This window comes from Salmo salar, chromosome 24 (genome assembly GCF_965601325.2).
Source record: "Salmo salar chromosome 24, fSalSal1, whole genome shotgun sequence".
Taxonomy (NCBI): domain Eukaryota; kingdom Metazoa; phylum Chordata; class Actinopteri; order Salmoniformes; family Salmonidae; genus Salmo; species Salmo salar.
The window spans coordinates 42,640,001-42,657,202 of record NC_138314.1 but is presented as its reverse complement, the minus strand read 5'-3'; the positions used below and the strand labels follow the sequence as shown (position 1 = coordinate 42,657,202).

Below are 17,202 nucleotides of genomic sequence, written 5' to 3'. Positions count from 1 at the left end.
TAGTAGTAGTAGTAGTAGCAGTAGTAGTAGTAGCAGTAGTAGCAGTAGTAGCAGTAGTAGTAGTAGTAGTAGTAACAGTAGTAGTATTAGTAGTAGTAGTAGTAATTGTAGTAGATATCATCAGCATCAGTGTTTACATACTTAATACATGCAGGTGTGTTGAAAGTGAAAGTATGATATAGCAATGGCCCAGTTAGTAGAGCATGGTGCTTGCAATGCCAAGGTCATGGGTTCAATTCCTTATGGGGCCATCCATTAAAAAAATGTATGCACTACTGTAAGTCGCTTTGGATGTGGTATGTATATAATATTATAGCACAGTGACCTCATGACAGAGAATCACACATTGCTCTGGTTTACAAGGCTGTCCTGAGTTTAATGTCTTAATCAATATCTTGACTTGTTTAATACCATTCCCCACGTAGAACACTATGGAGACCAGGAAAGAAATATTCCCACGGGGGACCAGTATGGAGAAAAAATAATAATGGAATGTATGCATTCACTACTGTAAGTCACTCTGGATAAGAGCGTCTGCTAAATGACTAAAATGTAAAAATGTTAAAAAAAATATGGCAAGACTCTGATTTAGCACTGCTTAAGGACCATTGTTTAATAATTAGATTAGTTATGTTACTGTAAATACATATCTTGAATTATCAATTTGGTACCGGTTTCCAAACTGATTTGGTTATCTGATTAGCAAGGAGCATCCCTAAACTATGGAATTATTTCCTGTGGATAGGTGGGTTACCACTGCACAGTGGCCTATTGGATGTTTAAACAAATGTGCCCACCTATAAAATTGGTACTGTAAATTAATTAGTCCACAGCCTGATTATAATTGTTTTAATTATGCCATTGGTTGTCATAAAACGTCGTATTTTGAATGTCAATGAGAAAAGAGACAATATGAACATTTCAGAAATGTTTTATTTCATTATTAAATAACAAATCATTAGCACAATATAAATAAATAACAAGTTAAATAAAACACTTAATAGAATATTCTTCATTAATAAATAGTTTAACAAAATATTAGTTCCAAATATCAAGTACTAGGCTTTCACAAAGTAAATCATAGTATTACAAATATCACTTCAATATTGTAGGCCTATACGTTTTGGCCTTGCAGGCTACGAACATGTGAGGGTGTGAAGTTTGACTTCTACAGTACAACATTACAAATGTGAACCTAAAATATATAATTCAAGTTTTTCTATATTCAAGTTTGAGTCCAGTATTGTAATAGTCAGTTCTTCAAAAATGTCCCATTAGTAACATGTTCTTTTGTTCGCTTCACTCTCCAAATACAGCAGCTACTGTAGGCTTCTCTGGTGAGGCTTCTCTGGTGAGGCTTCAGCGAGCATCCTAGTGAATCAGCTGCGGGCATGGCAGCGCCCAGGTACGAGGCAGCTCGACACCTTTTCTCGAAACCAAAGCCATTGAACCAGGCTCCGTCTTAATGTCAAGTCATTAGCTGGGAAAAAACTGTTCAGTTCTTTTAATTCTCGGATCCCAGTCTGTGATAAACTGCCGGGTAGAGGAAGGCTACGACGTAGCCGTTCCTTGTGCTCTGCCTGTTCATGCGATTCATCTCACCATCCCAGCAGGGACACGTCGTATTGACCAGCTTGCTCCAGATGTTGTCACTCTGCTCACCAACAACTTGATCTTGATAGTTGACAGAAGAGAGCTCGATGGAGACATCGTCTGTGAGTTGACGCGCCTGCTCCTCTGCTGACTGGAATGGTAGTACCTTGTAATGCGCATAGGACGCCTCGTCGTGTACCTCGACTGCAAGGCTCTCGGCGCTGATCGGTGTCTCGATGCAAGCATCCTCGGTGTAGATCTGCAGGAACAGTATCAGGCACAGAGCAACGAGCCAGCGCTTGGCAGCGCTCTTCTCCGCTGGTGGAAGGTATTTTCGGACATTGGCTGGGTACTGTACCCGGGTGTTCTTCCTTCGCTGGCGCACTGCTGTATAGCGCTGTGGCTCTTGAGCTGGGATCCGCTCAAATGTGAAGATTTCTGGCTCTTTGCTCCGCGGCATCGCCCTGTAAGCGAACTGTCCTTGATAATTATTTGTCGGAATTGACAATACCAAACTATTTGATCGTGTATACATCTTTCTTGTTTCTCGAGTTCTCTTCTCGTGTAGTTGTAGTTCGTTGAATGATTTTTCTATCCGTGGCGCACAGGTTTATATAGCCTATTCTAGTTTTAACTACTTTTTAGATACGCCCATACGGATAGAAGCCACACCCAACGTGTGAGCCACTGCTCTCACATTGCTCAAGGAGAAAAGTACAATTTAAATCGTTTTCTGTATTTTAATATTGTATATACCTATAGTTCGTGTTGTTCTCTCCAAAAACATGCCATGCGTAATTATTTCAAGTCAGCAAATATTATCAATAGCTACATGTAGATGTTTTTTTTTTTTTTAGGTCCCATAATTTGTGTTGATAAAGGTTTTTAAATGTAGCTATAGTTGATCAAGCAAATGGACAGCGATGGATAGTAACCATGGTCAGAGCAATATAATAGACGAATGGTAATGACAATAACAGACTAATAGCAACAACAACAACAACAACAATAATAATAACATTAATAATAATACAATTACTATTGGATGACCTGTAAAATATGTAATTAAAACCACACACAACTTTGTTTAATAATGGAGAATTTAGGTATGATCTGTTAACATCCCCCACGCACTAATTCATAGAATCACCTTCCTATATGGCATCCCCTTTAAGGTTCTATATAGAATAGTGAATGAAATGTGCTTTAATTAATAAGGTAAGAAAATGGGGACTTGGACACAGTGCAACTCAGTATTGGCAACTCAACTGAAGTAGACAGCTAATCTGCCCTGCTGCTCTAATACATTCCCGTGTCTCTCTTTCAGAACACAATGTGTATGATAGTGGGTTTTGACTCTAGAAAATATTCACAAAATGTTATTTTACTATGTCAGACTGTAAGTAGCTACACCCTTCACTGTGAGAACACCCTTCACTTGAATCACTCTTTCTGAATAAGTATGTTAAAGTTAGTTACACTGTGCAAACATGGGAAAAACAACGTTTTTTTATTTCAGCCCTAAAAGTATTCCTAGCTGAATAATGTTGTATCTAATTAAGAAGATAAGGACCCGTTGAAAGACCAGCATGGTCTGCAGTGTAGATCTCCTTGGCTGTCCAGACGATTTCAAGATCATTTTGAATGAATAACAATTTCAAAGCTGGATTGAGTAGTTCAGTACAAAGGCAAGTTGGTACATTTCAGGGGGTAGGGTGAAGTTACCCATAGACGCTGATCTTGGGTCAGTTTTGGATTTCCCCCACTAATGGCAGGCTGATCTCATACGGTGGACTAGATGTAACATAGTAAGCAAAATAGTATGTCTGTGTGTCAGGGGAGAAGCTCTAGGTGGTATCTGATTTTAAGTATCTTGGCATCATACTTGATTCCAATCTCTCTTTTAAAAAGCAGGTGAAAAAGGCAATTCAAATAACCCAAATTCAACCTAGCTCATTTCCGATTTATACGAAATTGTTTGACTACTGAGGTAGCAAAACTGTATTTCAAATGTATGATACTTCCCCACTTAACATACTGCTTGACTAGTTGGGCCCAAGCTTACTGTACAACATTAAAACCCGTTCAGTCTGTCTACAAACAGGCTCTCAAAGTGCTTGATAGGAAGCCCAATAGCCATCATCACTGTTACATCACTCAGTTAGCATGAGCTCCTGAGTTGGGAAAATCTTGTGCAATACACCTACGCATGTCTTGTATTCAAGATCCTAAATGGCCTGGCTCCCCCTCCACTCAGTATTTTTGTTAAACAGAAAACCCAAACATATGGCAGCAGATCCACAAGGTCTGCCATGAGAGGTGACTGTATAGTTCCCTTATGGAAAAGCACCTTTAGTCAATCTGCTTTCTCTGTGAGAGCTTCCCATGTCTGGAATACACTGCCATCAGACACACATAACTGCACCACATATCACACGTTCACCAAAAACATAAAGACATTGCTAAAGACCAATCAGATTTGTGACCATAATCCCTAGCTGTGTATTGTTGCTTTCCATGTTGTCTGTTGTCTGTAGCTTGTGAGGTGTGGAAACACTTTGTTGCTTTTATGTATTTTGTCTTGTTGCTTTTTGTGCTATGTTGCTCTGTCTGTATGCTATGTCTTGCTTGTCCTATGTTGCTCTGTCTGTATGCTACGTCTTGCTTGTCCTATGTTGCTCTGCGTGTGCTCACTGTTCAATGATTGTTTGCATTGTAATTGTTTTTAATAACCTGCCCAGGGACTGCGGTTGAAAATTAGCCGGTTGGCTAAAACCGTCACTTTTACTGAAACGTTGATTAATGTGCACTGTCCCTGTAAAAATAAAATAAACTCAAACTCAAAAATCCGGGACACTGAAATTATTACAATATGTTACATTTGGTATGGTTAATCACAACAAATTTGAATTTGTAACATTTCATATGTATTGCAAATACGTAAGTTATTGTACGAATTGCAATTCGTAACATATCATACGAATTGTAATTCGTAACATGCCTTAAGAAATAGATTATGGATAGCTGATGATGGACACTTCATCCCCGGAGCTATACTTTAACAGTAGGAACAGAGCATAAGTCAAACTAGACAAGTATTAATGGAGAGGAGAAAGTAACTGTGACAGCTGAGATAAATAAGCGAAAGGAAAAACGAAATATACATCCTCAAACCAAGAAACTATTATTCAATGTAGTATTAGTGTGAGTTACAATACATTTCCACATGTTACAGTAAGAGTTAGCGGAATCATTCACTCAGCCTCCTCTGACATCATCAGCTCCGTCTGATAGGAGGTGAGAAAGTGGGACGTGTCTGGAAGCTGTGTTTCTCACAGTCTGTCTGTCACTCCATTTTCGGTATTGAACAGCAGGAATAGGAATGCCACCCAGGGGTGAAACCAAGGGGCTGGCATTCTTGGCCGAGGTGTGAGATATTTACACTGAGACGAGTCGAACGTTCACAAGGCATGCGTCAGCACTTTAAAATAACACACATCACACACACACGACGGCATATACACATGGTTGTGAACCATGTCTGTCTGCCCAATGGTTGGCAAACCCAGGCTCAGGCATGATAATGTTGACTTTAGATAGACTCATCACTGACTGGCCATTCTACTGTGCTAAATATGGAAACTCAACTTGTTCAATATTCTGAAATGGTGTCCAGCCGCCCAGCCCTCCATCTTACACATGATGTTCTCTTGTCCAGCTGCCCAGCCCTCCATCTTACACATGATGTTCTCTTGTCCAGCCGCCCAGCCCTCCATCTTACACATGATGTTCTCTTGTCCAGCTACCCAGCCCTCCATCTTACACATGATGTTCTCTTGTCCAGCTGCCCAGCCCTCCATCTTACACATGATGTTCTCTTGTCCAGCCGCCCAGCCCTCCATCTTACACATGATGTTCTCTTGTCCAGCCACCCAGCCCTCCATCTTACACATGATGTTCTCTTGTCCAGCTACCCAGCCCTCCATCTTACACATGATGTTCTCTTGTCCAGCCGCCCAGCCCTCCATCTTACACATGATGTTCTCTTGTCCAGCTACGCAGCCCTCCATCTTACACATGATGTTCTCTTGTCCAGCTACCCAGCCCTCCATCTTACACATGATGTTCTCTTGTCCAGCTACCCAGCCCTCCATCTTACACATGATGTTCTCTTGTCCAGCTACCCAGCCCTCCATCTTACACATGGTGTTCTCTCAACCTATAAGTCGTGATAAAAGTAAGACCTTTACTTGTTGTCATATAGTTTCAATGTTATTGGATTTTTACAAGGCCTCCACTACAAAGCCATTGTCAGAAACCATCTGTTTGATGTATTGTTGACTGTTGTTTTACACTGAAATGGCCTGACAGAGAGACCTTGGCCGGCTAATGCACACGCATTGGCCAATGTCAATAAATTGGCTTTGACAAGTCGCACCAATGAAATCACTGCCAGGAATCCCAGTGGTTATGGAGGGATATGGGTCATTGTTGTGAGATAATGACTGGGATTGGCTGAGAGCCATGACAACCAGGGGAGTACGTGCACTGCAGCAGTGAACCCCACTGCAGTAAATTTCACTATGACCAGGGGGCAGCACTAGGTAGAATATCTCAGCTAAACACAAATGTAGAAAATAGTAAAAATAAAGAAAAACCCTGGAATGAGTAGGTGTGTCCAAACTTTTGACTGGTACTGTATACTCAAAAGTATTTCAGCCACACCAGTTGCTGACAGGTGTATAAAATGTAGCACACAGCTATGCAATCTCAATGGACAAACATTGGTAGTAGAATGGCCTTACTGAAGAGCTCAGTGACTTTCAACGTAGCACCGTGAAAGGATGCCACCTTTCCAACAAGTCAGTTTGTGATGAATCATGCTTCACCTTCCGGCAGTCCGATGGACGAATTGGGGTTGCCCAATTGCATAGTGCCAACTGTAAAGTTTGATGGAGAAAGAATAATGGTCTGGGGCTGTTTTTCATGGTTCGGTCTAGGTCCCTTAGTTCCAGTGAAGGGAAATATTAACTCTACAGCATACAATGACATTCTAGATGATTCTGTGCTTCCAATTCTGTGGCAACAGTTTGGGGATGGCCCTTTCCTGTTTCAGCATGACAATGCCCCCATTTACAAAGCGAGGTCCATACAGAAATGATTTGTCGAGATTGTTGTGAAAGAACTTGACTGGCCTGCACAGAGCCCTGACTTCAACTCCATCTAACACCTTTGGGATGAATTGGAACGCCGACTGCGAGGCAGTCCTAATTGCCAAACATCAGTGCCTGACCTCACTAATGCTCTTGTTGCTGAATGGAAGCAAGTCCCCGCAGCAATGTTCCAACATCTAGTGGAAAGCCTTCCCAGAAGAGTGGAGGCTGTTATATGCCTATTATTTTGGAATGAGATGTTGGATGAGCAGGTGTCTACATACTTTTGGTCTTGTAGTGTATGTGTGTGTATGTGTGGGTGGGTGTATGTGTGTGTATGTGTGGGTGTGTGTGGGTGTGTGTGCGTTTGCGTCAAATCAGTGGACTATAGCGGAGTCACTTGTAATAGGCCTACGAGAGGGGGGTGAACGACCAGCTGATCATACTTCAGGTATGCGACGTTGCCTTTTTTTCATTCTTCAATTAGTCGTGGCATCAGTTCCTTTCTTTTGAGGCATACCTTTTTGGAGAAGTCTTCATTGATGAAGATTTTGATTCCCTTCAGGCACTTGGCTCTCCTGAAAATCTCCTCCTCGTTTTTGAACCTGAGCAGTTTCACCACTATAGATCTGGGCCGTCCATCAGGGAAGAAAGTGCACATTTTTATGCGCCCTCTCCATCTCAATTAGTTTTTGAGTTATTCTCCTTAGGAATAGTGCTTGTCAAGTGTTTTTTGGAAAATTGCAAAATCCTCAGACATGGTTTTGAATGCGGTCTGGCCGGTGACTTTAGCTCCTCCACCTCCACCTGCGTAAACTCCAAACTGTGTTTAAATTCCATTACATTCTTAAATAGATCATCAACCTTTCTGTTGGTAGAATCCATAAAGAGTTGAAGGAAGAACTTCAAGTTTTTGTTGATCTAGTAGTTCATGGAGTGTAGTGTTGGTCCAGTAGTTCATGGAGGGTAGTGTTGATCTAGTAGTTCATGGAGGGTAGTGTTGATCCAGTAGTTCATAGAGGGTAGTGTTGATCCAGTAGTTCATGGAGGGTAGTGTTGGTCCAGTAGTTCATGGAGGGTAGTGTTGATCCAGTAGTTCATGGAGGGTAGTGTTGATCCAGTAGTTCATAGAGGGTAGTGTTGATCCAGTAGTTCATAGAGGGTAGTGTTGATCCAGTAGTTCATAGAGGGTAGTGTTGATCCAGTAGTTCATGGAGTGTAGTGTTGATCCAGTAGTTCATGGAGGGTAGTGTTGGTCCAGTAGTTCATGGAGGGTAGTGTTGATCCAGTAGTTCATGGAGGGTAGTGTTGGTCCAGTAGTTCATGGAGGGTAGTGTTGATCCAGTAGTTCATAGAGGGTAGTGTTGATCCAGTAGTTCATGGAGGGTAGTGTTGATCCAGTAGTTCATGGAGTACAGTGCTTGATACGTATTCCTCTTCTACATTGAACTTTACAGCGTATTTCTGTCTAGTATTAGCCATGCTACAAGCTTGTTGTGAGCTAAAAATGGGTTTGAAAACACAACCCACACACCGCCTCCCGAAACCAAGCTCCTCCAGTGAAATGGCAAACACACAAGCAACAGACTTGATCACACATGCACCAGTATAAACAGAGAGAAAACGTAGGACTTCCTAACTGTAAGGATCCTGGCTGCTCTGTACTAAAGGACCAGGAAATCACCAACTCACAAGTTAGTGCTGTGGATACAAGCAGTATGCAGGACAGTAAGTCAGAACACCGGTCGAAGATGCTTGGGGGAGACAGTGGTAGGAGCATTGGCTTACCCGTGGAACAAGACTCGTGTTGTTTTACATCTTTTGTAAAGTACTGCATTGGGGTCATTGCAGAAACTGATTGGCTATAGGGAACATCCCAGATGTGCTGTCCATCTGTATCCCAGTGACCCTGTCTACATTGGGGTTCTTGAGCAGAATGATCATTATTTGGCTAGTAATGGGGGTCTCAAAGAAAACAATGGGCCTTGAGGAGTTTTACAAATTCCTTGGCCGATTTCTGGTCCCAGTCTGTCACATGGTGGTCCCAGTCCGTCACCTGGTGGTCCCAGTCTGTCACATGGTGGTCCCAGTCACCCAGTCCGTCACCTGGTGGTCCCAGTCTGTTACCTGGTGGTCCCAGTCCATCCCTGGTGGTCCCAGTCCGTCACCTGGTGGTCCCAGTCTGTCACATGGTGGTCCCAGTCACCCAGTCCGTCACCTGGTGGTCCCAGTCTGTTACCTGGTGGTCCCAGTCCATCCCTGGTGGTCCCAGTCCGTCACCTGGTGGTCCAAGTCCGTCCCGGGATCATTTAGTATGAAGCCAACATGGTGTCCTTTAAGCTGCAGTGTCCAGGATAAAGGGTGTCTGTCCTATCAGTGATCAGGATACAAGGTGTCTGTCCTATCAGTGTCCAGGATACAGGGTGTTTGTCCTATCAGTGTCCCGGATACAGGATGTCTGTCCTATCAATGTCCAGGATACAGGGTGTCTGTCCTATCAGTGTCCAGGATACAGGGTGTCTGTCCTATCAGTGTCCAGGATACAGGGTGTCTGTTCTATCAGTGTCCAGGATACAGGGTGTCTGTCCTATCAGTGTCCAGGATACAGGGTGTCTGTCCTATCAGTGTCCAGGATACAGGGTGTCTGTCCTATCAGTGTCCAGGATACAGGGTGTCTGTCCTATCAGTGTCCAGGATACAGGGTGTCTGTTCTATCAGGACCCAAACTGTTGGAATGGTATACAGGGTGTCTGTCCTATCAGGACCCAAACTGTTGGAATGGTATACAGGGTGTCTGTCCTATCAGGACCCAAACTGTTGGAATGGTATACAGGGTGTCTGTCCTATCAGGACCCAAACTGTTGGAATGGTATACAGGGTGTCTGTCCTATCAGGACCCAAACTGTTGGAATGGTATACAGGGTGTCTGTCCTATCAGGACCCAAACTGTTGGAATGGTATACAGGGTGTCTGTCCTATCAGGACCCAAACTGTTGGAATGGTATACAGGGTGTCTGTCCTATCAGGACCCAAACTGTTGGAATGGTATACAGGGTGTCTGTCCTATCAGGACCCAAACTGTTGGAATGGTATACAGGGTGTCTGTCCTATCAGGACCCAAACTGTTGGAATGGTATACAGGGTGTCTGTCCTATCAGGACCCAAACTGTTGGAATGGTATACAGGGTGTCTGTCCTATCAGGACCCAAACTGTTGGAATGGTATACAGGGTGTCTGTCCTATCAGGACCCAAACTGTTGGAATGGTATACAGGGTGTCTGTCCTATCAGGACCCAAACTGTTGGAATGGTATACAGGGTGTCTGTCCTATCAGGACCCAAACTGTTGGAATGGTATACAGGGTGTCTGTCCTATCAGGACCCAAACTGTTGGAATGGTATACAGGGTGTCTGTCCTATCAGGACCCAAACTGTTGGAATGGTATGCAGGGTGTCTGTCCTATCAGGACCCAAACTGTTGGAATGGTATGCAGGGTGTCTGTCCTATCAGGACCCAAACTGTTGGAATGGTATGCAGGGTGTCTGTCCTATCAGGACCCAAACTGTTGGAATGGTATGCAGGGTGTCTGTCCTATCAGGACCCAAACTGTTGGAATGGTATGCAGGGTGCTTAGTCATCATAATAAGCTGGCATAGCTCCAATAACTTGAAATAACCCCATCTATATTTAGCCATCGTGGTTATTTAAGTTATTTCAACAAATTGTTTTCATAAGAACCTAGCGCAACAAAGAGATAGGATGTTTTCTCAAGGCCAGGATTATCAACTTTGACCTTCAAGCAACAATAAAGAGGACGTCACTGCTCAAAGTTTGACTGACAGGCGTGACGTTTAGCTGTTGTTTACCATAGTCAAGTGCACAAAGGTACTCGTTTTTATACCTACGCACTTGCATACCTAGACATAAAGACATGTTGGCCAAAATCGCAGGCTTACAGTATATAGCTTCCATCTCAGTCTTTTCCTCCTAAAATGACATTATTACCTGGGACTGCAGTGTCTTATTTCAGTGTCTTTTGTCACCAATTTGATTGATTCGAGCTGCACTGAGACGCAGTCATTATTTGTCCTGCAGTCATCCCAATGCTACAGGTGCTACAATGCTACACCGTTGCCATGGAATAAATACACAAACAATGTACTAAGCCAGGAAGTAGATGACTGAGATGTTAATGATGATGGTAATGTTAACCGTAGCCCTTACAGTGACAGAGGAACACACTCGTATTGAAGCTGTGAACCAGATCATCAGAATATTTCATTTAGAACTAGGGTTGAAAAACTCATGTAACTTTCACCTAATTCCCAAGATTCCTGGAATCAAGGCGGAATCAGCAGGAAATCCAGAATCCTCCAACCAGGATTTCTGGAAAAAGTATTTTTGCAACCCTATTTAGAACAGTACACCTGTTGAGAGGATTACTGTGCAATGACAAGTGAGAGAGGAGCACTTGCAGGCAATGTCACAGACCCGATGTCAGAGTCACTGAGGGTGGGGTGTGTGACACTCTGTCTGACAGGAAGGTTAACAAATTAGGACATGAGTTGAAAGATTGTGTCATGCTTGTAAAGGTGACCTAGTGTCTTAGTGTATATATTATGTGTAAACACAATGACCTCATCAATGCCACTTTTATTTGCAGTGTGATTAGTGTACAGTGTGTGTGGGTGGGTGGGTGATCCTGGCTCGTTTTGCAGGGTGTGTTGAAAGAGTCATACTGTATGAGCTCAGGTAGTTCTCAGGTTGTTGCGCAAAGGTGTGTAGAGTACTGATTAATACTGGTTGGTTCTGGTTGGTCCCATACTGAAAAGTAATATATGTGTATTACTTATATGTTTTATAGCTACATATATGTCACATATACAGTACCAGTCAAAAGTTTGGACACACTATTTTCTACATTGTAGACATCAAAACTATGAAATAACACATAACGAATCATGTAGTAACCAAAAAAGTGTTACCAAATCTAAATATATTTCTTCAAAATAGCCACCCTTTGCCTTGATGACAGCTTTGCACACTCTTGGCATTCTTTCAACCAGCTTCATGTGGTAGATACCAAGAAAGCATTCCAATTAACAGGTGTGCCTTGTTAAATAGTGGAATTTCTTTCCTTCTTAATGCGTTTGAGCCAATCAGTTGTGTTGTTACAAAGTAGGGGTGGTATACAGAAGATAGCCCTATTTGGTAAAAGACCAAGTCCATATTATGGCAAGAACAGCTCAAATAAGCAAAGAGAAATGACAGTCCATCATTACTTTAAGACATGAACGTCAGTCAATACGGAAAAAGTCAAGAACTTTGAAAGTTTCTTCATGTGCAGTCACAAAAACCATCAAGCGCTATGATGAAACTGGCTCTCATGAGGACCGCCACAGGAAAGTAAGACACCGAGTTACCTCTGCTGCAGAGGATAAGTTCATTAGAGTTACCAGCCTCAGAAATTGCAGCCCAAATGAATGCTTCACAGAGTTCAAGTAACAGACACATCTCAACATCAACTGTTCAGAGGAGACTGCGTGAATCAGGCCTTCATTTCTAAAAAATATATGTACAGTTGAACTCGGAAGTTTACATACACTTAGGTTGGAGTCATTAAAACTCATTTTTCAACCAATCCACAAATTTCTTGTTAGCAAACTTTTGGCAAGTCTGTTAGGACATCTACTTTGTGCATGACACAAGTAATTTTTCCAACAATTGTTTACAGACAAATTATTTGAATTATAACTCACTGTATCACAATTCCAGTGGGTCAGAAGTTTACATAGACTAAGTTCACTGTGCCTTTAAACAGCTTGAAAAATTCCAGAAAATTATGTCATGGCTTTAGAAGCTTCTGATAGGCTAATTGACATCATTTGAGTCAATTGGAGGTGTACCTGTTGATGTATTTCAAGGCCTACCTTCAAACTCAGTGCCTCTTTGCTTGACATCATGGGAAAATCAAAATAAATCAGCAAAGCCCTCAGAAAAAAATTGTAGACCTCCACAAGTTTGGTTCATCCTTGGGAGCAATTTCCAAACGCCTGAAGGTACCACGTTCATCTGTACAAACAATAGTATGCAAGTATAAACACCATGGGACCACGCAGCCGTCATGCCGCTCAGGAAGGAGACGCATTCTGTCTGCTAGAGATGAACGTACTTTGGTGCGAAAATTGCAAATCAATCCCAAAACAACAGCAAAAGACCTTGTGAAGATGCTGGAGGGAACAGGTACAAAAGTATCTATATCCACAGTAAAACGAGTCCTATACTGACATTACCTGAAAAGCCACTGCTCCAAAACCGCCATAAAAAAGCCAAACTGTGGTTTGCAACTGCACATGGGGACAAAGATCATACTTTTTGGAGAAATGTCCACTCGTCTGATGAAACAAAAATAGAACTGTTTGGCCATAATGACCATCATTATGTTTGGAGGAAAAAGGGGGAGGCTTGCAAGCCGAAGAACACCATCCCAACGTGAAGCACAGGGGTGGCAGCATCATGTTGTGGGGGTGCTTTGCTGCAGGAGGGACTGGTGCACTTAACAAAATAGATGGCATCATGAGGAGGGAAATGATGTGGATATATTAAAGCAACATCTGAAGACATCAGTCAGGAATTAAAGCTTGGTCGCAAATGGGTCTTCCAAATGGACAATGACCCCAAGCATACTTCCAAAGTTGTGGCAAAATGGCTTAAGGACAACAAAGTCAAGGTATTGGAGTGGCCATCACAAAGCCCTGACCTCAATCCTGTAGAAAATCTTTGGGCAGAACTGAAAAAGCGTGTGCGAGCAAGGAGGCCTACAAACCTGACTCAGTTACACCAGCTCTGTCAGGAGGAATGGGCCAAAATCCACCCAACTTATTGTGGGAAACTTGTGGAAGGCTACCCTAAACCTTTGACCCAAGTTAAACAATTTAAAGGCAATGCTACCAAATACTAATTGAGTGTATGTAAACTTCTCACCCACTGGGAATGTGATGAAAGAAATAAAAGCTGAAATAAATCATTCTCTCTACTATTATTCTGACATTTCACATTCTTAAAATGAAGTGGTGATCCTAACTGACCTAAGACAGGGAATTTTTACTCTGATTAAATGTCAGGAATTGTGAAAAACTGAGTTTAAATGTATTTGGCTAAGGTGTATGTAAACTTCTGACTTCAACTGTATGTGAGAGTGGATTTTCGGCCCTCACTAGCATGAAAACTAAATACAGGCACAGACTGTGTGTGGAAAATTATCTAAGACTGAGACTCTCTCCAATACAACCCAACATTGCAGAGATATGTGCATCCTTTCAAGCATGAACAGATAAGGTTTTATATGTAAGATGGTTAAATAAAGAGTAAAATGATTGATTATTATTATTATTTGTGCCCTGGTCCTATAAGAGCTCTTTGTCACTTCCCACGAGCCGGGTTGTGACAAAAACTCACACTCATTCTTATGTTTAATAAATGTATCATATAGTGTTTGTGTGGCAGGCTTACAATGATGGCAAAAAAACACATTTGAGAGTGCGCTGACCCTGGTGCTAGATGAGGTACGCAGCTGGAGGTTGAATGTTTGAAGAGGTACGGGACTATAAAAAGTTTGGGAACCTCTGGTTTACTCCATTTCAGTGTAATCTCAAAATGAAATGGCAAGAATCATCTACAGTAGATAGAAGAAACAACAAAGTTGTAACGGTCGTCGTACGGAGTAGACCAAGGCGCAGCGGGTTGAGTGCTCATTTTAACTTTTATTGAACACTTAAATAACAAAACAAGAAAACGAACGCACAGTATTGCAGGCTAAACACAGCAGTGCAAAAACAACTTCCCACAAAAGACAGGTGAAAACAGGGCTACCTAAGTATGACTCCCAATCAGCAACAACGATGTACAGCTGTTCCTGATTGAGAGCCATACCAGGCCAACAAAGAAATACACAACATAGAAAATCCATAGAAATACAAAACATAGAACAATACCCCAAAACCCCGGAACACATAAAACAAACACCCCTCTTACATAAATACATATCCCAACAGACCCCGAACCACATAAAACAAACACCCCCTGCCACGTCCTGACCAAACTACAATAACAAATAACCCCTTATACTGGTCAGGACATGACAAAAGTAGACATAAGGTCGCCTAACACTAAATGCAATTAGAAAATAATGTATCCCTACATGTGAGATTCATGTATTGTTTTAAAATATATGAAATGTAAAAAATAAAAACATTCTGGAATACATTTCAAAGCAATAAATGCATTGAAAAAAAAAAAAAACGAATGTTCTGAGTACATTTTCCGTGATGAAAATACATATCCATATTAGAATTTTTTGTATGGGGTTGTGAGATTTATATAATTTATTTAAATATATGATCATATAATTTAAAATGTACGTCACGTTTATATATGGGTTTTAAATATATGATCATATATGTCCCGTTCTTTGATATATAAGGCCATATATGGCCTGGTTGATACTGGTTGGTACTGGTTGATATTGGTTGGTACTCGTTGGTACTGGTTGGTACTGGTTGATACTGGTTGGTACTCATTGGTACTGGTTGGTACTGGTTGATAATGGTTGGTACTCATCGGTACTGGTTGGTAATGGTTGATAATGGTTGATACTGGTTGATAATGGTTGGTACTGGTTGGTACTGGTTGGTACTGGTTGATAATGGTTGATGCTGGTTGGTACTGGTTGATAATGGTTGATACTGGTTGACAATGGTTGGTACTGGTTGGTACTGGTTGATAATAGTTGATGCTGGTTGGTTACTGGTTGATAATGGTTGATACTGGTTGAAAATGGTTGGTACTGGTTGGTACTGGTTGATGCTGGTTGGTACTGGTTGATAATGGTTGATACTGGTTGACAATGGTTGGTACAGGTTGGTACTGGTTGATAATAGTTGATGCTGGTTGGTACTGGTTGATAATGGTTGATACTGGTTGAAAATGGTTGATAATGGTTGATACTGGTTGACAATGGTTGGTACTGGTTGGTACTGGTTGATAATGGTTGGTACTGGTTGACAATGGTTGGTACTCATCGGTACTGGTTGGTAATGGTTGATAATGGTTGATACTGGTTGATAATGGTTGGTACTGGTTGGTACTGGTTGGTACTGGTTGATAATGGTTGATGCTGGTTGGTACTGGTTGATAATGGTTGATACTGGTTGAAAATGGTTGATAATGGTTGATACTGGTTGACAATGGTTGGTACTGGTTGGTACTGGTTGATACTGGTTGGTACTCATTGGTACTGGTTGGTACTGGTTGATAATGGTTGGTACTCATCGGTACTGGTTGGTAATGGTTGATAATGGTTGATACTGGTTGATAATGGTTGGTACTGGTTGGTACTGGTTGGTACTGGTTGATAATGGTTGATGCTGGTTGGTACTGGTTGATAATGGTTGATACTGGTTGACAATGGTTGGTACTGGTTGGTACTGGTTGATAATAGTTGATGCTGGTTGGTTACTGGTTGATAATGGTTGATACTGGTTGAAAATGGTTGGTACTGGTTGGTACTGGTTGATGCTGGTTGGTACTGGTTGATAATGGTTGATACTGGTTGACAATGGTTGGTACTGGTTGGTACTGGTTGATAATAGTTGATGCTGGTTGGTACTGGTTGATAATGGTTGATACTGGTTGAAAATGGTTGATAATGGTTGATACTGGTTGACAATGGTTGGTACTGGTTGGTACTGGTTGATAATGGTTGGTACTGGTTGACAATGGTTGGTACTGGTTGGTACTGGTTGATCATGGTTGATACAGGTTTGTACTGGTTGAAACTGGTTGATAATGGTTGATGCTGGTTGGTACTGGTTGATAATGGTTGATACCGGTTGACAATGGTTGGTACTGGTTGATAATGGTTGATACTGGTTGACAATGGTTGATAATGGTTGGTACTGGTTGATACTGGTTGGTACTGGTTGATAATGGTTGGTACTCATCGGTACTGGTTGGTAATGGTTGATAATGGTTGATACTGGTTGATAATGGTTGGTACTGGTTGGTACTGGTTGGTACTGGTTGATAATGGTTGATGCTGGTTGGTACTGGTTGATAATGGTTGATACTGGTTGACAATGGTTGGTACTGGTTGGTACTGGTTGATAATAGTTGATGCTGGTTGGTTACTGGTTGATAATGGTTGATACTGGTTGAAAATGGTTGGTACCTGTTGGTACTGGTTGATGCTGGTTGGTACTGGTTGATAATGGTTGATACTGGTTGACAATGGTTGGTACTGGTTGGTACTGGTTGATAATAGTTGATGCTGGTTGGTAGTGGTTGATAATGGTTGATACTGGTTGAAAATGGTTGATAATGGTTGATACTGGTTGACAATGGTTGGTACTGGTTGGTACTGGTTGATAATGGTTGGTACTGGTTGATCATGGTTGAT

At 41.8% G+C, this 17,202-nt stretch overlaps 1 protein-coding gene across 1 annotated transcript; it reads right to left on the bottom strand.

Moving 5' to 3' along the window:
* Window positions 1-915: 915 nt before the first annotated feature.
* On the bottom strand, window positions 916-2,192 carry ier3 (immediate early response 3). The gene has a single exon (XM_014172635.3). The coding sequence runs from the start codon at window positions 2,126-2,128 to the stop codon at window positions 1,505-1,507; it is 624 nt and encodes a 207-aa protein (XP_014028110.1). The 5' UTR covers window positions 2,129-2,192; the 3' UTR covers window positions 916-1,504.
* Between the last annotated feature and the right edge of the window lie 15,010 nt (window positions 2,193-17,202).